Source organism: Pieris rapae, chromosome 21 (genome assembly GCF_905147795.1).
Source record: "Pieris rapae chromosome 21, ilPieRapa1.1, whole genome shotgun sequence".
In the NCBI taxonomy this organism is placed as follows: Eukaryota; Metazoa; Arthropoda; class Insecta; order Lepidoptera; family Pieridae; genus Pieris; species Pieris rapae.
The window spans coordinates 4,935,600-4,963,528 of NC_059529.1; the positions used below are offsets into that span (position 1 = coordinate 4,935,600).

General features: G+C 31.0%; 1 protein-coding gene across 1 annotated transcript; it reads left to right on the forward strand.

Moving 5' to 3' along the window:
• The first annotated feature begins 4,383 nt into the window (after positions 1 to 4,383).
• LOC110999192 (peroxidase) lies at positions 4,384 to 27,282 on the forward strand. The gene is made up of 13 exons (XM_045632964.1): positions 4,384 to 4,550; positions 6,250 to 6,291; positions 6,776 to 6,966; positions 11,681 to 11,857; positions 15,371 to 15,567; positions 16,064 to 16,262; positions 16,846 to 17,043; positions 18,423 to 18,573; positions 19,991 to 20,167; positions 21,956 to 22,106; positions 24,275 to 24,473; positions 25,950 to 26,058; positions 26,356 to 27,282. Exons 1-13 carry the CDS (start codon positions 4,384 to 4,386, stop codon positions 26,432 to 26,434), a joined length of 2,037 nt encoding a protein of 678 aa, XP_045488920.1. The 3' UTR covers positions 26,435 to 27,282.
• Positions 27,283 to 27,929: the final 647 nt, after the last annotated feature.

Sequence of the window (27,929 nt, forward strand, 5' to 3'; positions counted from 1 at the left end):
TTTTTTCCACTTACATTGCAAACGCAGGCTGAAACCTACGAGTTTTATCAAAATAATGTACACATTGAAAAGGTCTACAGAAAAGTCCGTGATGGTATATGTCTATACGGTATATGTCGCGTATACTATCGGAGCTTTCCAGCGACGGAAATAACAATACATAATAAAAACCTGCTTTTCATCAGCATTGCACCCGTGCGAAGCTGGGGCGGGTCACTAGTTTAGTAATAAAGTGCATCTAAAGAAAAAGAAGTTCTTTTAATAACTATTTAAGTTTTTCTGAATATTTTAAAATTGTCTTTCTTATATGTACAAACAGTTTAACGTCTCCGATGTATGTAAGGATGCACATATGTAATATATATTCTTGTTTCATTTACCTAACAGAGCTTGTGAAGAGTAGAGTAAATAATTGTTAGTTCCGCCTGTGGTGTCGCTTTATTTGTACAACTAATACGGGGAATATTTGCGTCCACTTTTTACAGGGCAAACAGCTATTGACAAATTTTAAGTGGTTGACAGGTTATATATAGAAAATAATTTTATACTAATCATACAAAGAGAGAAAGATTCATGAAAAGAGTGTGGTGAAAGGATGGTGAACAGTTTCTTCAACATTAATAGAGAACCCTTAGTCAAATGTGACTCGAAGGCCCTAGTGGCTAAGCACGAGAAGTTATAAAAATTTAAAAATCTTTGTTAGCGCGATTCAGGGTATGACGTCACCGTCCTTATAAAGCGTCGCAACTTAAACTAAAGTGCTCTTGTGATCCTTTTCATCATAACGTAAACATAAATTGACAGAAAGAGATAAAATAATACAATCAGATTCTGCTTTTATTAATATGGGGAAAGAGTTTCTACGTTAAAAGCGAAGGATCCACTTCTCCGAATTGAAAATTTCTTTTTGTGTTCACTTTTGAGAGAGACTTAAACTGTGTGTGTGTACACTGTATAGCGCAGCTTAAATTAAATGTGTTAGAAAGTGTTATCATTATACGCTACGATACTGCTAAGTTGTTTTGAATGTAATCTAAATACTGAAAGAAAATATTCAATAGGCAAATATCTAGTCCAAATCGTGATTACTAGCACTAAATATTTATAAGTTACGGAATGTTTTCTTAGGAAATATAAATTATTTATGAAATAACAGTAATGTATTAATTATTAGGGACACCGAAATGTGCCAGTAATATTACCACTAACATACATTAAAATTATCATATATGTAATCCCACCTATAGCGTTGTAGGAGTATTCTCGTAAAAAATATTAGGAACACAAATTAAAACAGGCGCAAAGCTACGCCAAACTAATTATGTGCTTGACAAATCGTAAATTACACCTGAAAAACATATAACATAAGAAATCTCCGCGTTATAGTAGGGAAATATCGGGTCATCACTTAAAGTAAATACAATAGTATGTGTTAAATATTTATTTCATAATGCGGTGTGAGGGTGTCAAAGAATAAATATTCGTCCCTACAATTGTTTTCACTTTCCTATTGTTGGGTAAGGGGTCCTAGTAACAATAATGTGTTCTTTACGTGTATAAAATTACAACGAAACCACTGCTTGGTCAACCTTTATGTTGACAGCTTCTTGTTGACATTACTTCGATGGCCTATTTCTGTCAGAAATCTGACTTCTAACTTGTCATAGAAAATTTACGACTGTAATTATATATTACCTACTAGCTGCCCCCGCGATGTTAATAACGCGTTTCGCATATGATTTTTTTTCTTAGCCTGCTTATTTAGTAGCTAAATACCAACATATGGAACATATTGCTATGCTATCATAGATTGTTCGCTTTACCGGAATAAAATCCGGTTTTTAGCTTTTTCTCAGCAATTTTTCTCACCATAAAAACCTTCCACAGATTTTCAAGAAAAAAAAAATGAATGCTCGCCAAATTGAGACAGCCATGTTTGAGTTTTGAACTTTGCAACATAGTTTGCGATTCATTTTCATTTATATAGATTTAATAAATATGGTTTATGGTCTACTCATAAGTATTTCAATTGCTTTATAAAAAATCTGCATAGAATCTTAAAACGCAAAGTATACTCGTTAAAGAATCCTTAATATAAATGTAATACACTACGCTTAACTAGCATGACAAATATCGTTTATTTAACCCTAAACATAACAATAACACAAATATACACAATTTACAATTTTCTAAAGCTACAAAGATAGTAAAAATGATTAAAAATTAATAATACAAATTTAAAAAGTTGGTGTCTGTGGCACTGTACCTTAAACGATAGCAGTATTTTCTCTCCGTATGGCGATACTTATTTATTGAGCGAAGAAACCACGTACTCTATGGTCACCAATACTATCTACAAAGCGCCTACTGAAATCCTTAATTAGCGCCTGTGCCGGGCCCAAGAGTCTACAAAAAGAACAAAATTGAACGAATATGATTAGTATATCCATTATAACATAGATAATAGAATTTAATCTATCATGGTTGGACATTCTCTAGGCCCATTGTAGAACGTTAAGTGTGCCTTCCGAATGCCATAAATATATTGAGTCATACTTTGTGCTAGATATTGACTTTGATTCGTATATAACTAAGGAATAATAATTGGCCATTATTAATAATTCGATATGATATTAGGTTTTTAATCTTGTCGAACCGTTCGATTTTTAAATATTCTCTCATGAATACGGAGCACCGGCAAAATCCATTAATAAAATTGAACGCCACTTTGTGAAAATTTTCAAAGAAAATCTTCGAGCCTTATAACAAAGCTTAAATTTTAATAAATTTTACACTTAATCACAATTATATTTCTATAATTCTTTTTAAATATCTGTGTGGCCTTTCTTTGCAAACGCTTCCTTCAAATCCCGTAATTCCAGCACTGTGCCACTCTCTGCCATAAACTCAAACTCAAAATATATTTATTAATATAGGTGAAGAAGTACACTTATGAACGTAAAAATAAAAACGTAAAAATAAAAAATTTAAAATTAATAGTAAATTGCCATTTGCTACCAGTTTGCAAGTCAAGGGTGTAGAGCGGGCAAGAATAACTGGCAAGAAACTCTCCGCCACTCTTTTTAATCGCTCAGTTTTGAGTCATACAATTTGTCGCGTGTGCTGTGAAAACTAATGATTTTAGATCAAATTGCACAGTATTATAGAATGTATCATAAATATATTTGACAAAACATTTCTGAGTCGGGACTCGAAAACGAAATTATTTTGCTGCCACGAAACAAAACTACGTCAAATGTACACAACATTTGACGTAGTTTTGTTTCGTATATATACTGTGCAATTTTTTTTGATTGGGAAGTTCTAAATCACTAAGTTTTACAAATAAATCTCTTCTCTAATATTACAGAAAAAAGATTTGTTTTTTGCATTTTGTTTCTATTATCAAACATATATAATAATTAAGTTAAAACATCCTGGCCTATTTAATAAAAATATTTCATTACCCGTATAGATTTTTCTTATTGCGTCGGACTAATATAAAATGTAATAATGTCGGACGTTCTACGTAAATGATGTTGCGAATTTAAAAATATATAAGATATAATTAAATATATTGATTAGATTATGAATATGTGTATCTAATCATCTCTAAGGAAGTAACTAAAACCTAAAAAAACTTAGTAAAATAAAACTTTTATGATAACAAAAATATCTTTAGTCCAACTTTTCACAACCACGAGATCGGTTTCTACGAGAGTGAAACCGCGAGGCATTGCTAGTAGAATATAAAGTGAGCATATATGATCAAATTATAATACATAATTGCTCTATATATTGTCGCTAAATTGTACTGTTTAGAAATTCAATATAAAGTAGGTATATTAGGAGAAATTTGTCTAACAGTTTTTCCTGTTATTGTTTGGCCATATTACGAATAGGTACACAATTCGCGTAGATTGATAAGACTCATTTGTATCAATTACGTTTTTTCTGCCAAATACTTATGTATACAGTAAAAATATTTTGTTTGAAAGGAATGTTTTATTAATTTCTCAATATATTTGTAAGTCAGACTGGTAAATAATACTATTCTAAATATACTTTTCTTTTTTAACAAAAACATCTATTGTGTTGGCGTTTCGTTAATTAAAATCATCGATTTCTTTTACAATTAGTGAAAATAATGCTTCATTAACGAATCAAACACAATGTTAAAAGTATTTTTAAATAAATCTCCAAGCGTTTATTGTCCATCTGTTTATCCTTCAAACGTAATAAGAATTTAAATCACGGCAACAATTACTTTTCTAAGATATTTAATTTGATGGTACAACAAACCCTGTTTTAATTATATATTGATAATATCAGCTGAATAAAACGCTATATCGGATTAGTGCAATTCAAAATCTTCTTTCAGAAATGGCGAAGGTGATTTTGCTCTTCGCAACCTGCGCCGTAGTGAGTGGGGATTACAATCTCTATACAACTCCTACCTTCTTTCAAGATCTGTCATCGGGTTATCAAGAGAATAACAGGGTTGCGGATGGCGGTGTAATAGCTGAAAGACTGCCAGTTAATGGTTTTGGGTAAGGCTTAAGGATTTATTCATAAGATTAAAGGAAAAATAATAAAAAACAATTATAAAAAAATAGTATTCTTATACTACGCAAGTCAGTATGTTGCGTTTATTAGAAAAAGGTTATTAAAATAACGATACATATGTGTAAAATTAAACACCACAAATAATTTATTTTAATATAGTTTTAAATCAGGTGGCGGCGTAGTAGGACAGTTGAAAGACGAAACTATGCGTTTGATTTTGATTGGATAAATGATCGAAAAAATATAAAAAAATATTTATTTATTTAGTTATAAGTAAAATTGTATTCTTATACTACGCGAGCCAGTATTTTGTATATATTAGAAAAAGGTAAATAAAATAACCATCGATATGTATAAAATTAAACACCACAATTAATTTATTGTAATACAGTTTTAAAAGAAAATCAAGTAGTGGCGTTGTAGGACAGTTGATAGACAAAACTAGCGTTTGATTTTGATTGGATAAATGATCGAAATATGACGCATTTTGTCGCGACTCAACTTACATCGCGACCGAATCGAAATGCTGTAAGATTAATCAAAATCAAACAGAATTGGCATTTCGTTTTATCTTCTCACCGGCTTTCTAAATATAAATATAAGTTATCATATCTCAATTTCAATGAAACTTATCTACTGACAGATGTAGAAACGATGGTTGTAATTGTTAACGTTTTGAAATGAAGAAAGGTCATAGTGATGGAGATGACTGTAAAAGTTGTACTGAAGAAAATGAAATTTCTATTACGATTAAGTACATACCATTTTTATCTGTCACTGCATATAAATCTGTTTTCTGTGAACAAAGTCCAAAATTATTAATTATTTAATAAATGAATACTTAAGTTAGATTCCAAAGTTGTTTTCAAGTATATCCATTTCTTGCGGTATTCACGAACACTTGTTTACAGTTGACACCATATTTCGTAAAAGGCGCGAACTAAATCTAATCTGTCAGCTGTCATAAAACTAAATTTGACTGATGGGAGTGTCAGTTCAGTGTATAATTTAAACAATAAATATAATAACACTTTGTGAATGCTCGTATTAAGTTTGCACATTGGTTTACTAAAGAACATCTGTTTTATATACATGTAACTTGGCGCCATTTTGTTATTGGTAAAAAATTTAATACTTAAAATAATAATTTGCACTTTGCACGATATGTTCGGTATAATTTTTAATAATAATTAATTTGTGAAAAATAATTAAGGCTGGAAATATAACTCTGTTAATCATTTTAGTTTTGCCACATACCATTGAATGTTGAAATGTTCAATAAATATACTAATATTTATTATTAAAATTAATTTTATTTTGTATTACAGTTCCCGGCACGTTAGTTGGCAAGAGTCGTTATGTGATATCCAGGTCTTGCTCAAAGTCATGACCATTCCCTTTTATAATCATAATTTTATGATCTTGCCAAGTTCCTGCCGGAGCCAAAGCACATATTTCGTAACAATATACGGATAAGCCATAGAAACGATTGGCGATTGGCAAGGATTGCGTCTTTTGGCTTGTCACTTGCCTAAATTATCTCTACCCACAAATGTGTAATGTTATTAAATATGTGTAGGGCAGCATGAGAAATTTTATTACAATAAACATTGATTGATTATATTGATACTAACATGATGTGTTAACATTTACATACCTAATGACAGCACCCTTTGTTAACAGAGACATTAAAAGTACATTAACAGGTCCAGAAGGCTATCTGAGGTAACTATTTATTAATTAATTCAAACTGCTTTAATGATGATAACTTTGAATGGTTTCATGAAATTATATACTTTGAAGGTCGTCCGTTTGAATCCCAGATGGATCAAGTGCTATTCATACTCGTAGGGTGAGGAAAAACATTGTGAGGAATCTAGTATACATCCAACAATGTACGATAGTCACCTACTTCTTAAATATGAGAAATAAAATAGACCCAAAAATGTATATATAAACATTAGCCGACAAACTGCATTATTCATTTTTAACAAGACAGTTTTTCGCATGGTTTAAATATAGGGAAACATGTTTACATGGAATGTATTTACTACGATCGGGTTCGATTCCTAAGGAAGAAAACACGTGATAATAATTTTTTTTAATATAAATGTACATAATATGTTTATTAACAACTGCTATTAATTACAAAAGTCAAAGACAATCAAAAATTTATCGAAAGCAATATTAAAACATTTATAATGGACAGCTTTAGCAACCCACCGCCGCCACCAGGCTCCACACAGGATCAGACATCGCAAACATGCGCAGTGCCACCATCATCTTGTCCTAAATCCCGGTACCGTACTCTTGATGGCAGCTGCAACAACCCTCTGAGGCCCAGCCTTGGTATGCCTCAGACACCTTACCAGAGGTTGCTTCCATACTCCTATTATGACGGTACGTACCTGTTTAATAATTTAACAAACACATATCTTTTTATTTTGCGTTCGTTTTTACCATTGTATCAGTGTGCCGAGCGCTGGCAAGCTTTATCCATAAAAAAGAAATTATAAATCCACAGTATTTTCATAAACTTTGATTGAGCACAGAAATTGTTTTTTCAAATTAATTATTTAATCACGTTTTTTCAAGTATCGGCCGGTTACGATAAATGCTCGCATAAAAATACAAATAATGAAAATCTTATTAGAGTTGTTCATAATAATCCCTAAAAAAATAGTTTTGCTTACAATTTTCATAATATTTGGATAAAAATTATTTACAAAATAATTCGAGTTAAGAAAGGTCCGTGCTTACCGTTAAATTTTTTTGCCGCGTAAACTATCGAATTGTCAGTTTCAGAGGGAAATTTTATCGCGCGTTTATTAGCGTTGACATCGACACAGACTATATAAAATTCCTTTAAAATTAAAGTGAAAGTGTAAATTATCTAATAAACTACTAAATTAAATATACTGATTATTTATTCAACTACTATGATATTTCTTTTTCCGTGGTTTTGTTAATATTATAAATATTTTATCATTTACTTCACTTTTATTTAATTAACAAAATGGCACGCTCAGGAGTAGGTACATAAAAACATATTACATTAATGTGCGTTATATTAAAAGTATAACTGTCTTAAAGAAGAAAAGAAATAACCGTAAAAATACCTCAATAACTTATGATGCATTAATATTTTTATAAAAGACACTTACAAACATCAAAACGGCTCTGTAACAGCTTCTTAAAGATGTTATAGCGAATAAAATAAAAGGACGCATATAAAAGCACATAACCACTCTATCATCGTTTAATATACCGCTACCATTGACAGATAAGCGTATAATAAATCACCCTACTAAATAACAGACGAAATTGTCTCTTTGACATTGGCAGAACGATTCAATTACGCGACTCCAATTCGGATAAATACATGATATTAGCCTGTGGTAAACACGTAAGCTTATGAAAAATTGGCAATGCAGAGTTTTTTATGAAAAAAACTACACATCCCGGTTTATACGTTGCTCAATTATAATTTATTTATTCCTTCAAATTCATAAGACCACTCATACCGACTAATTATGAAGAACAATTACTTAGCTTTGACTTGCTTAAGATATAGCGGAGCTATATGATTCAAAGTAGTTTCACCCATACACACTCACTCTCACACACTCATGTACATACAGTGACTTTCATATTATCACACAACACAGCTGAATTAGGTATTAATAAATGTGTAAGTTTACAAAATGTTTGAACCTTCGTATACTGTTCGGGGTACCTTCGTTCGCTGTGGGGTAGTTTCGTACGTGCGATTTAAACGACACGTATCAATCAAAATTATTTTATTAGCAATGATATTAAACACAAAAATAAAGATTTAACTTCTATTAAACAAAATTAAATATTTTTCTTATAGTCAACAATAATTTCATGGAATTCATAATTATCTATCTAAGATTTGGGATCGGATTAGATTTTTATCAAAATATAACTATGAAATACCAATTTGTCACTATTATATTTGTTCGGACTCGTGCTAAAAACATGTACAAATTTAATTTACTAGAAAGTAATAATAATAAAAAAACATTCGTATTATAGTTTTACCAACCCTATTCATTTCGCTTATCAAAAAAGTACGTAGATCTGCGAACTTTTGCTGTACGTACAATTATTCCTAAATCTACGTAATTTTCTACTGACTAGTAAGTATACTATGAAAAAAAACCGAAGGTGCAAGTTATTTTTACGGGTATATCTTTAACCAACCCTTTATTATTTATTTTTATTTATTTTATTTATAGCCTTATATCAGAATCAATATATGCATTATAGCTATTCTTTTTGTTGTCTATAATTTGCATAAAAATACAAATAATGAAAATCTTATTAGAGTTGTTCATAATAATCCCTAAAAAAATAGTTTTGCTTACAATTTTCATAATATTTGGATAAAAATTATTTACAAAATAATTCGAGTTAAGAAAGGTCCGTGCTTACCGTTAAATTTTTTTGCCGCGTAAACTATCGAATTGTCAGTTTCAGAGGGAAATTTTATCGCGCGTTTATTAGCGTTGACATCGACACAGACTATATAAAATTCCTTTAAAATTAAAGTGAAAGTGTAAATTATCTAATAAACTACTAAATTAAATATACTGATTATTTATTCAACTACTATGATATTTCTTTTTCCGTGGTTTTGTTAATATTATAAATATTTTATCATTTACTTCACTTTTATTTAATTAACAAAATGTCACGCTCAGGAGTAGGTACATTAAAACATATTACATTAATGTGCGTTATATTAAAAGTATAACTGTCTTAAAGAAGAAAAGAAATAACCGTAAAAATACCTCAATAACTTATGATGCATTAATATTTTTATAAAAGACACTTACAAACATCAAAACGGCTCTGTAACAGCTTCTTAAAGATGTTATAGCGAATAAAATAAAAGGACGCATATAAAAGCACATAACCACTCTATCATCGTTTAATATACCGCTACCATTGACAGATAAGCGTATAATAAATCACCCTACTAAATAACAGACGAAATTGTCTCTTTGACATTGGCAGAACGATTCAATTACGCGACTCCAATTCGGATAAATACATGATATTAGCCTGTGGTAAACACGTAAGCTTATGAAAAATTGGCAATGCAGAGTTTTTTATGAAAAAAACTACACATCCCGGTTTATACGTTGCTCAATTATAATTTATTTATTCCTTCAAATTCATAAGACCACTCATACCGACTAATTATGAAGAACAATTACTTAGCTTTGACTTGCTTAAGATATAGCGGAGCTATATGATTCAAAGTAGTTTCACCCATACACACTCACTCTCACACACTCATGTACATACAGTGACTTTCATATTATCACACAACACAGCTGAATTAGGTATTAATAAATGTGTAAGTTTACAAAATGTTTGAACCTTCGTATACTGTTCGGGGTACCTTCGTTCGCTGTGGGGTAGTTTCGTACGTGCGATTTAAACGACACGTATCAATCAAAATTATTTTATTAGCAATGATATTAAACACAAAAATAAAGATTTAACTTCTATTAAACAAAATTAAATATTTTTCTTATAGTCAACAATAATTTCATGGAATTCATAATTATCTATCTAAGATTTGGGATCGGATTAGATTTTTATCAAAATATAACTATGAAATACCAATTTGTCACTATTATATTTGTTCGGACTCGTGCTAAAAACATGTACAAATTTAATTTACTAGAAAGTAATAATAATAAAAAAACATTCGTATTATAGTTTTACCAACCCTATTCATTTCGCTTATCAAAAAAGTACGTAGATCTGCGAACTTTTGCTGTACGTACAATTATTCCTAAATCTACGTAATTTTCTACTGACTAGTAAGTATACTATGAAAAAAAACCGAAGGTGCAAGTTATTTTTACGGGTATATCTTTAACCAACCCTTTATTATTTATTTTTATTTATTTTATTTATAGCCTTATATCAGAATCAATATATGCATTATAGCTATTCTTTTTGTTGTCTATGATAACTGATTCTGTGTGCCCACTGGCAAAGGCCTCCCCCATTTTTACATTTAAGGTTCCAACCAACACTTTATACGTATCTTAATAATACACGGCTAATGCATACAAATACAATATTTAATACCTTTTAGTTCATTTTGTTTTCTGCTTACATTTATTGTTAAAAAAGGAACAAACTCAATCTTTAAACTTTAAACGAGACGAGAACTATTAAATCATTTTTAAGTCTGGACTATTTTAAAATAGATCTGTCTTATCGTTGTCATCTTAACCATTTGTCCCTAATTAAGAAAGTTCATTTTAAAAGCTGTGCTTTAAGACCTTCCCAGACTATACTTAGTAGAATGCTTAGTATAATTAAGTTAACTTCTCTGCAATGTCTAGAACCCTTACACTATTCCTAGAAACATGTAAGGTTTAGGTTGAATTATTGTATTTAATTTTACTCTTGATTAATACATTGTAGTCTTGGGACGGTACAAAATAGTTGGAGTTTCGAATTTCACATTAGTAGTTTAATGGAGGGACCGCGTGTGTTTTGTTGCTGCATTTTTTTATTTATATTAAGGAACGCGTATTATTACGATTAGATCGTTCTGTGCCCACCTTCATAATTATTTATTTGATTTCCAGTATCCACACAGCTACTAATACCGTACGAAATTGGGTACTTACATGTAAATTAACAAATATCTTTAGATTCACCTTGCCTTAAAAAGTACTTAATGCCCATGTTCCATTGCCGATTACACGTTATTGAATTAAAAAGAATTATATGATTAATTTGGTTGGCCTTTTGTTAATTATAATTTTGAGTTGAAATGGTTTATATTTTTATTAATTCAAAACACTTTTTTTTTTATTATATTTTATTAGTAAAGGTTTATCAAAGGTAGATTGATTAAAAGTTAAGTATACAATTTGGTTTTTCTATTTAATAAGCGATGTTCCTTTGGTTAAAAGCTTCTATGTATACCAATCCTCTGTCTACATTTTAAGTGTTACATTTAAAGCAAGAAAAATATAATCTTGTGTAAAAATAAGTGTAAAAAAAAACCAATTTCTTTCAGTTATTGGAAAACTTATTCTTATATTTTTTATAGGTATCAGCCAATTACCCAAGTCAGTTACTGGAGAAGAACTGCCAAATGCACGTGAAATCAGTTTGACTGCTTTCCCAGACAAGCCTCTAATAGACCCTAAATGGAACTTAAACGCACAGCAATGGGGCCAAATCATCACTCATGACATGTCTCTAACCGCTGGAAACCCACAAAGTCGTAAGAATTATTATATTCATTTTATCATTATCATACGACGGCGACTGGTGGTAAATGTAAATTTACGATTAATTTAATTTGTTTTTCTTGTCGTTCATAAGTGTACATGTTTACCTAAATGAATAAAGATATTATGACTATGACTATGACGAGAAAAGAAACTAATTATTTAGGTACTATTAATTAGGTAATTGAAATTAAAATAACAATAATCTAAATATATAAAACAAAGCCGTGTTAGTTACAACACTTTTAGCTCAAGATCAGCTGGATGTCAGTTATCTCTTTTTTGGGGATTCTTCTATACTCCGAATAGCAGAATAAGTAATAAAATGTCGGATTAGTGATCGAACAAAAATAAATAAATTAATTAATTTCCGAATGCAAATGCAAGATTATTAAAGTGAATGAGGAGATGCATTACCACGATTTGTTCTTGATCGAGATGTTCACACGATATTATTAGACTGTTGGTCGGAACGAAGTTAGCCGGCTCAGCTTGTATAACATATTTTGGATGTCTAAGGGCCTGTTTCACAATGTCCGGATAAGTTCCAAATAAGCTATTTGTTACTTATTGGTATGATAAATAGTATTTTTGCGTTTCACGACTGTCAGATAGCGCTATACGTCATGAAATTCGAAGTATCTTATTTGGAACTTTTATCTTTCGAATAATTTATGTATTGCATAGCTATTTGGCACTTTATCCATACATTGTGAAACAGGCCCTAAATAAAATATCAACAAAATATCGATGTATCGTCTAATTAGAGTTATTAACATTGAAACAGATTTACAACAGCACAATAAAAAGTCAATATCCATAGACATAATTATACGTGGTTTGTAGTCTATGTAACTTCAGAGTTCCTAATCTGATCTTATCTATCGTTAACTTGTGTCAGGTATACAAAGCTCATAATTATTGCCTATAAGAAAAGAAATTGATCAAAAACCAGTACCAAGAGATGCTTTTTTAAAATTGAAACTTAGAACGTATAAGTGAACCAGGCACCTCGTAATGACGTCATAGTGATGTAGTAACTGCATAAAAAATTTAATTAATATTTAAGGCCTCTCGACACTCACGAAAGTAGGTATCTATTGATTAGTTATGAATGTAGGTATATTCTTTCGTAACAGTTCTATATCCATTGGTTAATAAAAACCTTAGTTAAACGAATGGTAGTATTTAATTTACTGATCGTACGTCTCGTCAAGGGCGAGAGCGGTAGGCGGTAGGGTGTGGTGGGAGGGGAACCATATTACACGTAGGTGCCAAGTAAATTTTCCTGTAGTAAATATGTAAAAATATAAACCACGGTGGACCATAGCAAATGCATTCCTCCAATAAAAAAACATGTGCCTATACAAAATATATATAACATTTGCAGCTTCAATATCGATTTATGACACGTAACTAAATGTTATATGTTAGTTTGCACGTTTTATACATAACAATTACAGCTTTATTTACTAATAGCAATTAACGAGTTGAATGATGGATTATCGTTTAGCTAAACTTTGAAACGATTATTACAGTTATGATATTTATATTCTGATCACGATTCTGTATATGCCAGAATAATATTTATTTATTTTTTATGTTAGAACTCAATTCAATCTGTTTAAATGATGAAATGGCTAGCAAAATAAACACACAAATCCTATTGTGAGCTAAGCTGTATATAAAAGGTTAGTTTATAGCGTCCGTGCGGAAAGAGAACTGCCGTGATTCGAAGTAATTACGTGTCAATTTATGAACTAACAAAATTTTATACGTTTGTTTCTTTCATATTATCAGTGTCATCAAAATAGGTGCTGTAGCACTGCTACGACCACAAATTCGTCGATTCAATTGCCGCAGACTGTATAGTCTATACATTGTTCTATCATCTTAAAAAGAAAAGAACAAGAACATACTGCTCTAGAAGACCGACCAACATCATCCACTATCTTATTATACTATATCAATAAAATTATTACTAACTTTTCAAAAATCACACTTCATACTTTCACTAAAAAACTCAAAAAATATCTTATTAAGCTGTCATATACTAACACAGAAAACATTCTTATCGTAAAAAAATAGAATAGGTATAAATTTGTTAAGTAAAATTAATTAATTAAGTAACGTTTAGATGTAAAAGGAAGAGACTGGCTGCCCACAACACAGGGAATCCTAGTGTGGGGGCCAGAGCACTCTACTTTATAGAAACAATTATTGTATTTTGTGTCTAATAAAGTTATTTCTTTCTTTCTTTCTTTCTTTCTTCTTTCTTCTTATACCTTTTTTAAATATGTATGATGTAACTATTCACTTGAATATTACATTTGTTTCCTGCAATGAATTCAGGGATTACTTAAAAATTGCTTGAATGAATGGTGGTTCGTTAGTAACAACCCGTGTAGAATTTTAATATCTACAGTTTATGCTCAATTTAAAAATATATGTTAACATTGAAAGGTTACGTTACTGTATTCTATATATTTAATAATATTGTAAAAGGTTAAAGGAAAATTATTCATTTGTTACTTTTAATAATGAAATAATTAAAATCTTAAAACTAGCCACAAATCAATACCTAACAACGTAAATATGGAAATATTAAGACCCTGATCAATAAAAACTAAATCAGTCTAATGCACTGTTAGTAATCTTTTGTCTATTTTCACCACAGCGTAACACAGTTTTATAGATAAATATGAAATAACACTAATTGAATACGACTAATTTTGATTTTATAAGTTGCTTTTCAAACAAGTTATTTCGTTGTGTCAAATGGAAGAATGATGCTTATTGCTTGAAATGTAATATAGATTTATTTATTAAAAAAAGTTTGCAAACGGACTTTGCAATAATATCTAAACATTATTTTTTGCCGCGTACCACCACTTTGTGGAACCAGCTGCGCACTGAAGTATTTCCGAACCAATTTGACTTAGGTTCCTTCAAGAAAAGAGCGTACCAATTCTTAAACGGCCAGCAACGCACTCGCGAGCCCTCTGGCATTGAGAGTGTCTATTGGCGGCGGTATTACAAAGTAAACAGAATGACAAAGTATTTAAAAGGCGAGAAATATATACGATAAACCATTGGTCTAATTTTGAAATATATTTATCTCTGCACCAGTTTGTACAAAAATATAAAAAATAACCGGGCGTATTTCTCCTAAATAATATTGATAGTCAACTTAATGACTTGTATGGCTTGTCTTTTTATTATATTCTTTATTAATTTCGGTTATCTTAAATAAAATGTCATTAAAGCTCTCAAAATTTAAATGTTTAATTACGTCGAATTAAATGGTATGTACGAAGACATAATCTTGTAGAGTTCTCCGATTTTTTTGGAAGCACCTATTACAACCGTAATTGGTATAATGTTTTATCCGGATCCTAGAATCTTAAGTTAAAACAGTTTTCAATATATAACAATTTTGATATTATATAGAATATATAACACTATGATAAATTTATGTTATAGTTTTGATAACTTCTCTTTCGCAGATCGCAATCCAATTGTTTGTTGCGATGATGACGGTCTTCTCGCCGCGGACTATGGGAACAACCCAAAGTGCGCCCCTGTTCTTATACCCCCAAATGACCCAATACACGGACCTCAGGGCACGCAATGTATGAATTTTGTCAGAACTGGAACAACGAGAGACAGGAGGTGCACACCATCCAATGCTCCTGCACAGCCGGTACGTCATTTGCGAATGTGGCTTAACCAACGCGAACCATGCTTGTCTAAATCTAATGCGTTTTTAACCTATACTCATACTTAGCACTTAGTCAAGTCTGAGGCGCGTACGCGAACGTCAAACTTCAATAGATTCTAGAGCTGTCAAAGCATTTAATTGTCAATGATTGTCACTTGAGGTGCGAATTAGAATATGGTTAAACTAACCCTATGAGTAATCTATTATTGCCTTTGCTTTACCGAATACCTAAAGCAAATCTCCATAAAACAAACAAAAACCAAATTTTATTCTGTCATCATTTTAATGAGACATATTTTACGCTATATATGATTGATGACCATTTTCCAAGACATGTGCTAACGAATGTAGCGTATCACTATATTTGTGATTTCGATTATTAACGAAACCAAACTATTTCGGTTTAGTAAATAAGTGTTTGCCTTAATAATCATGAAATACTTATTATGTTACTTTAGTTGATCGTCTTTGCCCACAGCTTTCAACTGTCACCGCATACATGGATCTTTCGCTAGTCTATGGAAACAGCGATAGCCAATTGCAGACTATCCGTGAATTCCGTGGCGGGAGATTATTGACATTATTAAGGAATGGCCGTGAGTGGCCCCCGCAGGACCCTAATGTCACAATGACCTGCGAATCTGCGCAGTCACCGAACGAACCCTGCTACTTGACTGGTAAGATAAAAAAACAAGACATTATGTCGCAGTAAATAAAAAAGTAAATCAATAGGGATGCCTTTGTCGGTTAAACAGTAAGAACTGACTCCGCCACACGCAATAAGCAGGCATACTACAATATAATAAATTAAATATCTACCCACACACCGTCCACAATAAAAAAAATCTTCTGAACTAACCGTACGCTTAGTTAGAGATGATACTGAGTCCTGACGCATTCACACAAATTATAATCACTAATTCACTCTAATGCACTCACACACTCATGCGTAGCGTAATGGTTCTTGTTAAAAAGAATAGTAAAAGTTGTTAAACAGTAAAAAAAAAAGCAAAATAATAAGTGAAAGAATAAAAAAAAGAAAGCTTTGATATTAAGTTTGTTATTGAGACCCAAGTTCTCAATAACAAACTGGAGAGAGAACTAAATTCCTATGAAAATTTGTCGACACGTACTGTCTTCAAACGAATTTAGTTTTCAACTTTCTAAATATATTGTTAAGGCATCTTGACTAAGCCCCCTGAATCTGAATGATTTATTGAAGCAAATTCAAGATATTCCAATACTAAAGTTCATTTTCAGGTGACATACGTGTGAATCAGAACCCACAGTTAACGATTCTACAAGTTATTTTGCTCCGCGAACATAATCGTATCGCAAACAAGCTCGCTTCAATGAATCCCTGGTGGAGCGATGAAACAATATTCCAAGAATCACGGCGGATTCATATCGCACAAATACAGCATATTAATTATTATGAATATCTTCCTATATTCCTTGGTAAGTACAAGCTTGTTTAGATTGTGTACTGAAATAGTTTTATGAGGGAGGCATCTAAAAACTTTAAAATGTTTTTTTTTTATATAATTGCAATTTATTACATCATTTGCATGACGTTTTGAGTGCCACGAAACACATATGAAGCTCATTCTTATGTTATTTGCCTTAAAAGTGTTTTTTACGACAACACATGTTTGCATGCAATCTGTGGGCATATTTATTTCAATATATTTCTTTTATTATCTTTAAAAGTCTTGCATAAGTCTAAATTTTCGTAAAAAATTCATTAGAATCGGTCCAGCCGTTTAAGAGGAGTTCAGTGATATTCACACGTACAGTAGGATATATTATATACTCGTATATGAAGATTATAAGCCAGAAGAGTTTGTTTGCTTGTAACCCACGCTAGTCTAGGAAACTACTTCCTCGAATTTGTAGTATGAATGGTTTCAACTAATCTTCAAGAATATTTATATTGCAAATTACAAATTAAATTGCTTAAATATAAATCAATCTCGAAACTAGTATGGAGTATAATATTATATGCCAATAAGAATGCCATTATATTGCAAGATTTAATAAGGCTAGGTTGCCTTATTAAATCTTGCAATTTAATTAATTTATATTATATTATTTTATTAAATAATACACTTATTAACACACACGTGAATCTTACGGGATACCTTTTTATATTCTTAGTGCAATGCCAAGTTACCAAGAATTTTAAAATTAGATTTTATAACGCTTAAAGTTCCTTATTGTCTGAGGCAATTCTTGACAAGTTTTAATAGTTAATCTTTTTTATAGATAAAAGATTCTATTTTTTAAATTTTCAACTCGAGATAAGTTTTCTAATGCTATAAGGATTTTAACAAGTCTTAATACGCAGCTGTCAAAGTACGAGAATTAAATTAGATATATAAAGAATTTCAATTAAGTACGTTTATTGAACTTCAAGGCATTCCTTTTGTTACAACGTCTCGTGATTAGTAGCGAATGTTTGTATAAGCTAGGTATTTTACGTAAATAGAGATTACGTTTAAATGTCTATATACAGACTATATATACCTTAGTAAAATATCGACAATCTAGACAAATACTAAACATATGTTAAGTGACAGTAACATTCCAAATTCAAAAATGTTCAATCTGTCAGTTTCAAAAACTTTTCCCGCGAAAGATGTATTCGATTTTTAAATTGTTTTTTTTAAGTTAAATGGTGAAGATGGGTTAGATTTAGTTCGTGAAACTAAAACCAAAGAGAATTAAAGTAATTGTCTTTGGTAAAAGTAACCATAGAACATTTTGTTCGACTGTGATTGGTTGAACTGAAATTGTCGTGAGCTGTTGACGAAATTAAAAATTATTCTGTCTTGTAGGATTGGAAAACATGTTAAAGAACAGGTTAATATACCGCGGTGTGGATTCATACGTGTCCGACTACAACCCTCAAGTGGACCCATCCGTTCTGGACGAACATGCAACGGCAGCCTTCAGACATTTCCATACTTTGATTCGTGGATATTTGCAGTGAGTAATAATTTCTTTCATTTAACAACATAATCGCATTATCATTACTGATTCTCTATAAATTATTTTTACTTCTATGATTCTTCATATAACTGATCAATTTGACGTTTTTTTTTAATAAGACCTCATCAGCGAGGTTATGAGAAGGTTACAAAAATATCTGTATACTATCTTCTATGGTTTATGCTCTGATGAACGCATTTAGTTTGATCCTAGGTATCAAATCTTGGCATGGGCTGCATCTGTTTTATTATTATTTTTTAAATTTAGAGTTGTTTAAATTTTGTTTGTTAAAGAAGTTTTTATGTAAATCAATGTCTATCGGTGCACCGCCTACCTGAATACATGGATTAATTGCATTTTAGCTATGTTATTAAATAAAATATGTATATAAAACGTGTATCTAGATTTTCGGTCCCATTTTTCTAGCAACCAAATAGATTCGTATCCAACAAATGAGATTCAGGTGAAGGAATATCATCTACAATATATTATATAAAATACCAGATATATATCTTCAGACATGTTTACCCTTTAAATCCAAGACAATCTTAGGCTTTTAGGATTTGCAAATATTATTTGTTGTGTTACGAATGTTTTGTAAGTCAACCGATATAAGGTTATAAAATTAAAGAAATGCTATTTTTCGACAGCATATTAAACTATTAAATGCACCTAAAGAAATCTCATAAACTTATAATCCAGTGGCGCTAAAACCCTAAATAGGGTTTGGCATACGATTGTATCAATATCATTATTTTTATTTCATGTACAAAGTTATTCTAACCTTAACCTTAAAAATAAGTAAGTAAGTTTGTCCCCTTTTCTATTAAAAAAAAGTAAGACCTGTCTGGCATGTCGCTAATTTTTAAATTTAAGACCTTCACATTTATAGACGTTTTTCTTAATCATACGAGGAACTTAGTAAGGACATTTGGCTTGCATTATGTACGTATGATATATATTTATGTGTAATAAATTACATTTTATACAAGATTATTTATATATTTCTATATCTCATATCTGTAGTTTCTATCTTCCTTTGTGTGGGTTGTCGGTGCAAACAAATAAAGAGTCTTTTTGAAATACATGATAAAGGTCCGCTGTTTGTAAAGGAAGATCTGTCTCAAGCACGAAATATGACATAAGCTGTATAGAGAAAATATAGTTTGATAGACAGATTTGACTTACATTTATATCATATTTATACTTTATATATAACATTATATAAGGGAAACATTTATTATATATATTACTTATTAAAATAATGAATACAATACCATCTTCAATTATAGTACAAAGTTGGTGTTGTAACCATAACCTTTACATATCTCTCAATAAAAGAATGATACCTTGTGAAAAATAATACTTGTGGCTACGTTTTGTACTTATGTTTTAATTGAATTTTGTTTTATAGCTTGATAACAGAGGACAGACAACTTGCTGGCTACGCCCGTTTAAGTGATTGGTTCAATCGACCACTCCTATTGGAACTCGACAACATTTTCGACAAGTTGACTTTGGGTCTAACATTTCAGCCTCAAGGCTTCAGCGATCGCTTCTGGGATAGCGAAATAACGCAGTTCCTTTTCCGGTAAGTAGCAGAATAGTATTCCCATTTGATATTAACTAATATACCGTATAATGCCAGGATTGTAAGCTAAAACTGTTTTGTTTCCCATGGAAATATTGAAAACTAAATTGAAAACTTTTTTATCAAATCTATAGTAAAATTTACGTACACGTTCTAGAAATTAAGTAATAAGAAGCAAAAATAACAACTAATATTTATGTTTCGAACTGTTGGATTTAACCAACAATATACACCTGACGATTTTAATAACACCTTTATTAGCTAAGAAAGCTAGAAATTGTCTTGATATTCCTCTTCCCGCACTGATACTTCTAATCACGGCGTAAACACAATTTGACAGACAACTTGAGTAATTTCAAATGATCGCGAGTTTGAGGCAAGCTAATTTCCGATGTTTTCCTTCACTTTACTTACACCTTGAGCAAATGTTAAATTCGCACATAGACAGAAATTCCGTTGGAGTGCAGTCGGGAATCAAACATACAATATCAGGGATGAGAGTCGCTGAACACACTAGGCCAACATTTCTGTGACGTTGCTGATGATTGCTCATTGATAAATTCTCGTAAACTAAAACAAAACTATGAACATAAGTTTGGGTCTATTATTGGACGTAGGTCGCCTTCTATATAAATATTAATATTAAAAATACTATAATACTTTTTTTAAAAGGTCTTAAAATTCTTCCGTTGAAATAACTTAAAATTAATTCTATTTTATTTGAATCAAAATTGTACACAATTTTCAAATAAACTACAGCTCACAATGTCAAATTCCATTTAGTGTTTATAGAATACAGTTAAGAAACTTAATAGAGGTTCCACTGATCGTAAATGTTATTAGGAACATAGTTTACACAGAAGTTTAAACTATCTTAAATAACTTTTATAGCTTTCGAGCTCGACTACGCATTGAAAGCTTTGCTTATAGTAATATATTTATTTTGCAGACTCCATTCATTAAATTATTTTCGCTGGTTAGCGATAAGGCCGCCCGTTGCATCCCTTGTATTTTTTATGTATTGTTTTATTTTTGTTTCTTTGCAACGAAGTGTAAATAAATAAATAAATATTTTAGTGATATTAAAATATACCTGCTTCACGTGTGATATATATTTTGAAGACGACTTAAAATTAGTGCCTCATTTAGCCTCACTAATTAAGAGTTAAGAATGTGAAATAGTATGTGATATGTTGTGGCTGAATACATTGGTTTTTTATACATTCATTTATTGAGACATATAGCCTAACTTAAGACTAATTAGTAATTAAAGTCTAACACAATTTACTAAAAAGGATATTAGAAAGTGTCTAATAACTTACAGTCGCGATTAATGAAAGACACTCTGTTTTTGTGGTCTATTATTTTAACTTACCACTGTTAAGCAATTAAGACTAAGGCTGAATCATTTTCTTTATTTCTCTGCCACTTTAGTAAAATATTACAAGTTTTTAGTATTTTTTATTATTTTTGAAGTGAAAATTCTTTAGAATTTCTTTCTTTCTTCTTTTCAAATCGGATGCAATGGAAAAAGCGACAGTATGAAGAGACAGAAACATATATTCATAAGATTTAATGTGGGAGAAAATGAGATAGGTCATAGGAGGCATTATTTAGCCTCTTTTTTCTGCCTCTTTTTGAATTTATCGAATTTCAAACTTTCGTTGTTCATCATCATTCATCATGATCATTAATTGTGTCATTAAAATATACTGTTTAATTATAAAAACTTTGTTTTTGAAGGTTTCACTTCTATCACGTGTGAATTGCACATGTTTTTTTGTTTAGCCGCAACCAAACATTTGGCGGTGATCTTCGAGCGACAGACATACAACGTGGTCGCGACCATGGCTTGGGCAGCTACATTGACACTAGAGCTGCTTGCGGTCTTCCAGTGCCCCGAACCTTCCAGGAAATGAGAGATTTCATACCTAAGGAAGTAAGTTTCTTATTTATTTATTTAATTATAAGTAATCTAACAGCTTATACTTGTTCATATTAAGTATAATACAAAACACTAAGACAATACAGAAAGCCAAGACAGATTACATAGATTTTGTATATAAAACAGCAAAACAAGCAAGTGCATTAATAAATAAAGATACATTTAAAGAGAAAAAAAAAACTAAGTAAACTGAAATTTAATAGCTTATTGACTCGTTAAAGTTTTTATATAGTTTTAAATTAAATATATTGGTGTAGAATTTGACTGTCAGATTAGTAAATCAAATATTTTACACTGAAATTTTATGATTATTTAAATTAATATATTAAGTAATGTTTTATCTGTAAAATTTTGCGAACATTATTTTCCAAATAAATACATATTTGTTCTGAAAAACCAAGTTTGTATATGAAAATTAATATTTATTAAGCTTCGAAAATATATTATTTCGACCCTTCAAAAACTTGCCACCCTACTGAATCTTGTATTAGTAAATTTATTACCATCTAAGAAACTAATATCACTAAATCAAAATGTTAGCGGAAATACTCCCAAATAAAACGTTGATGGAGAAACACTTTTCTTTTTACACTTCGGTTTTCCAATTGTTTTTCGTCACACGTAGTCGACTTGAATGCTCTCTTGAGGCAAGTCTCTGCTATTATTTCTGAGATTTATTGAGACTTCCTTCGTTCAGATTTCTAAGACTATTTACTCGACCCAAAAATTTACTTTATACACCATCACTTTATATATCTTATATCTTTAAACGAGCAATTCTTGATTCTATATAATTGGAATCTCGGAATCGGCTCCAACTATTTTTATTAAATTTAGTATACGGGGGGTATCGGGGGCGATAAATCGATCTAGCAAGGACTCATTTCTAGAAAATGTCATTCTATTCGTGTTTTATCAACTTAAACATAAACTCACTTTTTTATTTTTTTTGTAAGATAGAAAAATATTATTTATATTTCATCATTTTATTAGTATGTAATTCGTACTTAAATATAAGTTTCAAAAAACACAATTTAAACAAAAATAATCCGAGCAAGGCTCGGTCATCCAGGTACTTATAATATATAGAGTGACGTAAATGTTACGTTACGCAAAGCTTCATGCAAGATGTTTTACGCTGATAGTATTTAAAAAACATTAGTGCAAGGTTATCGTCTTCTGTGCCTCTTCAAACACGTTTTTTTGAAGCCGAGAAACGAACCTTGGATCGCCGAAATATGCTGTAGCAAGTAAACGATGAAACCTTTAATTGTGTTGTTTTCATTAAACATACGAACAAGTGTTAACTCTGCGTATCTATTATATCGAGGGCTTCGCAATTCAAAAACAAACAAAACAAATGTTTAATTTTTTTTAAATACTTATAACAATGATTACTGCGTTATATTGCTTTATTAAAAAAAAACAATGAGGCATGAATGTTTTGTTTGCGTACGCGCCATTAGCTGAATAGGAGACGATTACAAATAGAAGACGATTTCATCGCATTTTGAATTGGCATTTTGCATATTGTTATGTTCCACATGTAAACATATTAGTGAAACCTATTTCATATTAGTGAAACCTATTGTGGATACATCCAATGTGTTTAATTTATGTTTTATTTTTAAATTTACTTTTTTTATTGTAGAGATGTATTTGTTTTGTTACCAAATAAATAAACTAAAGATTCAGATACAATAATGTTCAGCTTATATAGTGTGGGGGAAACTGCTATCAGTAAGCTCATTTATTTATTTCATGTATTTATACAAAAACTCTCCTGCCCTAACAGATGACCTTAAATTGACAAGAGTGAACAATAAGTGGATAAAATTTACAGACGAAATAAACAAACATATGAAATTAATTAGGAAAAACAAAATTACACAATAAAAAATACAGGACATTAGATAACTATAGGTGCTAACAAATAATAAACCCTTTGCTAGTTCATTCAACGGACAATGAAAAGCTCCGTTAACCAATGTATTTCGTTAACTAAATAAATACAGCGAATTTGATTCCATTCTCTCTAAAAAAAATTATTGCGGTTCACGGCAAGTCTATTATGTATAACATTAATAAAACTTTGTATAAGATTTAGAAACGATTAGAATTTCTTAAGTTCAACAATAAGTTAAAGAGGATCTTTCTTTCAGAGCGTAGACCTACTGGAAACTATCTACAGCGATGTGAGAGACGTCGAATTGGTTGTCGCTGGATCTTTGGAGGTTAATGCACATGGAGCGCAAGCTGGTCCCACGTTCCTATGCATCCTCACTGAACAATTCTACAGAACCAGAGTGGGTGATAGGTATTTCTATGAAAATGGAGATCCGGATGTTGCATTTACTTTAAGTAAGTATTGTTAAACACATTATATCGTTTTACGCGTTTCGACGGTAGTCTATAGCTACCCACATTAGACTGTACAAATAATTTTTCAATTCCAAGTAGTTTCTGAGGTAAACGTTTTAAAACAAACGTCTATATCATTTTTTCATAAATAATCGTGTTTTTTTTTAATTTGCTTATCTTTCTTTTTATAAGTTTTTAGTATATTGACGTGTTTAATATAATGTTTAACTCAGATTAAGGTTATAAAATTTACCCAGACAAGAGCATGCTTATAACATCTTTCAGACACTCACTGTCACCTCTTACATGCTTATGCACTCACACATACTTAAGTTCTTAGACGATTTCTTGTTAGATTTAAAATGAAGACTTCTTTTTTTAAACATACTTACAGATTTCTTATGTTCCTTTTTGTTTTATACTTGCACCTATGGAGTCATTACGAGCTCCCTAGTGTATGGATTAGCTTCAGATCAATTTTGTTATTAAAGTTATCAAGTTACATAAAGTTCATTATTATTATATTCTTAACGTTTCAAGTTTTTTTTTTTATATGAGGCCTGACTTTATCAATAATAAGAAAAATATGTGACTAAGCTCATAACTCCAAGAAAGCTGGACCAATTTGAGTATTTTTTTAAATTATCCTTGAAGACTGAAGGCTTTTATGGTAAAATTTAAGAAAAGTAGTTTTATTCAGTAGTAAGATTTATTTCAGAAAAGCGAACTGTTTCTATGGGGTAGCATAGAAATCGTTCGGTATCTTGGTGTTGTTGTTTCTGAAAAGGAAAGTAATCTCTCGGCTATGAGACTTGATCTCTTACAAGTGTCTCTTCGACTCTTTGAGCAAACTTCAAAAGAAACCGAGCAAACCCCCATTGCTCAACGAGTTATGAAGAATGCTATGACCGGTATTACTCTACACAAATCGTGTTAGAAATGAAGAGATCCGTAGAAGAACAAAGCGTATAAACTTATAGGCCAGCGATCGAGGTGCATTGCCCGAAACGACAGATGGGGGAAAAGTCCTGGAAAAAAGGCCGAGCACCAGTCGAAGCGTTGGACGGTCTCCCACTTAGTGAACAGATGACCTGGTTAGGTAAGGCGTTAGACGCAGAGCGCGGGTTACCGTACTGAAAATGAAGGGGCGAGGCAGATGTCCAGCATTGACAGTGGTGTCGACAGCCTGAAATGAAGTGGAACGTATTAAGGCGAAATGAAGTTCGCGAGGGTAGATTTAAATAATCTACAACAAATGTTTGAAGCAGCCTATTTGAATGGAGACATCTACAGTAAAAAATCCGTGTGGCTGCCCTGACGCACTGACGACGTTGTGAAGGAGGTTTCGCAGCAATACAGAGAGGCCAGTGCAAGGCATATTGGAAGATGGAGGAGCCCTCAAATGGACCGAATAAAGAGGCTGATAATGATGACGAAAAATATTTACAAATATATATTTTATTGTGTGTTTCTCAGGTCAACTGCAATCAATTCGTCGAGGAGCATCAATGGCACGAATCCTTTGCGATAATGCAAACGATATTCAGTTCATGCAGCCGCGGGCCTTTGAACTCGTCTCAGTTGGGTAAATATTTTTACAAATTAACTTTTTTGTGTAATATTAATTAGGCAATCCTCATAAAAGTATTTGCTATTTTTCATTTTATATTTAATTTCTTTATATGGATTTTTGTTTTTTGAAATTCGTTGTAAATTCAACTAATTCCGCCTTACAATTGGACCTTTCAGAATAATATTCTTTCTAATCTTTCGTCCCTGTCTGTCCACTTGTGGTGGGAGTTATAAATCTGCATTACAAATATACAATATTTAATTTAATATAAATAAAAATATAACTGATTTTAAATTAATATTTTTCTAGAAATACACCAGTCCCCTGCAACCGTCTACCATCAATAGATTTAAGTTTATGGCAAGACGAGAGAAGAAATTTTGGATGATATTATTAAGACTAATTTTGGATTAAATGTATCTTATACATACTATAAACGTTAATTAAAATAACGTTTAATCGGGTCTAAGATAGCGCTTTAAAGAAAGTTTTCCTTCAAGTTAACTGTGTCAGAACTTTACAGGTGCACAGCCGAGCTTTGTACCTTTAAGATTAAACAGCTAATTAACGTTTATAGTATGTTTCACGAATGTATCGAATAACTTATATATTTCTACTAACATAAGTATTATTTTTAACAACAATGTATTTTCTGTATACTAGTAAAAATAATTTCATAAATGGTGAGAGTATATTTGTCCTAGCATCTATTAGTACTAAATATAAGTAAATTCAGTGTCGGTACTGTGTAATTGCTAATACAATGTTAAGTTTTTGTACCGTCCTGCTGCATTGCTTTTCCATCTCTGCCTTGTCGTTTTTTTTATCTAAGACATGTCGGTTTCCTCACGATGTTATCCTTAACCATATGAGCGAGTGTTAGACAGAAAGTTGGTGAAAGTCGCCATTAGTGCATGGCCGGGGATCAAACCTACGAATTCAGAGACTTCGCACGCTAAAGTCAATTGGCCAACATTGCTTGGGATTAATCTTAAAAGTCAATGTTATTAAATACATAACATATTATTATTTATCAAATTAAAATATTATTTTTAATTAACTTGAAACTGATATCAGATCTGTAATTTGTGAGGTTTTATAACTTAAAATCCATTAAACATGCCTTAACTAATTGGACGACGAAGACTTGACAGCCATTAATTACATTAAATTAAATTGAAAACTGATGAATAGATTTTTTTATGACTGCTTTTATATGATACTTTAAAAAGTAATATTACTTTGGGCCTGTTTCACAATGTCCGGATATGTTCCAAATAAGCTATTTATTACTTATTGGTAGGATAAATAGTATTTTTGCGTTTCACGACTGTCAGATATCGCTATTCGTCATGAAACGCCAAGTATCTTATTTGGATTTTTTATCTTTCGAATAATTTATGTGTTGGATAGCTATTTTATACTTTATCGAAACATTGTGAAATAGGCCCTTAGAGTCGTTAGTTAGTCGTTTCTTTATTTAATTGATCATTCAATCAAGCCGTAAACTAATCAAAAAAAGACATTACATTGTTAAATGCATGACTATGAGTAAATAATGATGAAGTATTTTATAAGTTATGTAATTATTTAATAGTTTTAAGACAGTGTTACACAAATCATTTTCTATTCTTATAATGATTGAAATATATAACTGGAAGTTGAATATATCTTGTTTTTTTAAAGCTGTAAACAAAGTTCTAGACCAGGAAAATTTTTAAACCCAAAAAAAATAATAGTAAGTTGAAAACCATTGGAAAAGGAGGAGAATATTATAAAAATAAAAGGAAAATAATTTACGGGCGATCTGAGGCCGGGAAGGGGACAGTTGAGTTTTTAAGGGTAAAAACGGTTTATCTCGATTTTCGGCAAAACTAAAAGTC

What these genes read in the sequence shown, in the direction of transcription:
- LOC110999192 (XM_045632964.1), top strand. Translation starts at nt 4,384, where the DNA reads ATGGCGAAGGTGATTTTGCTCTTCGCAACCTGCGCCGTAGTGAGTGGG. An exon ending in CTGCCAGTTAATGGTTTTGG is followed by an intron (nt 4,551 to 6,249) that starts GTAAGGCTTAAG and finishes CTTTGTTAACAG; the next exon opens with AGACATTAAAAGTACATTAA. An exon ending in ATAACGCAGTTCCTTTTCCG is followed by an intron (nt 20,168 to 21,955) that starts GTAAGTAGCAGA and finishes TTTTTTGTTTAG; the next exon opens with CCGCAACCAAACATTTGGCG.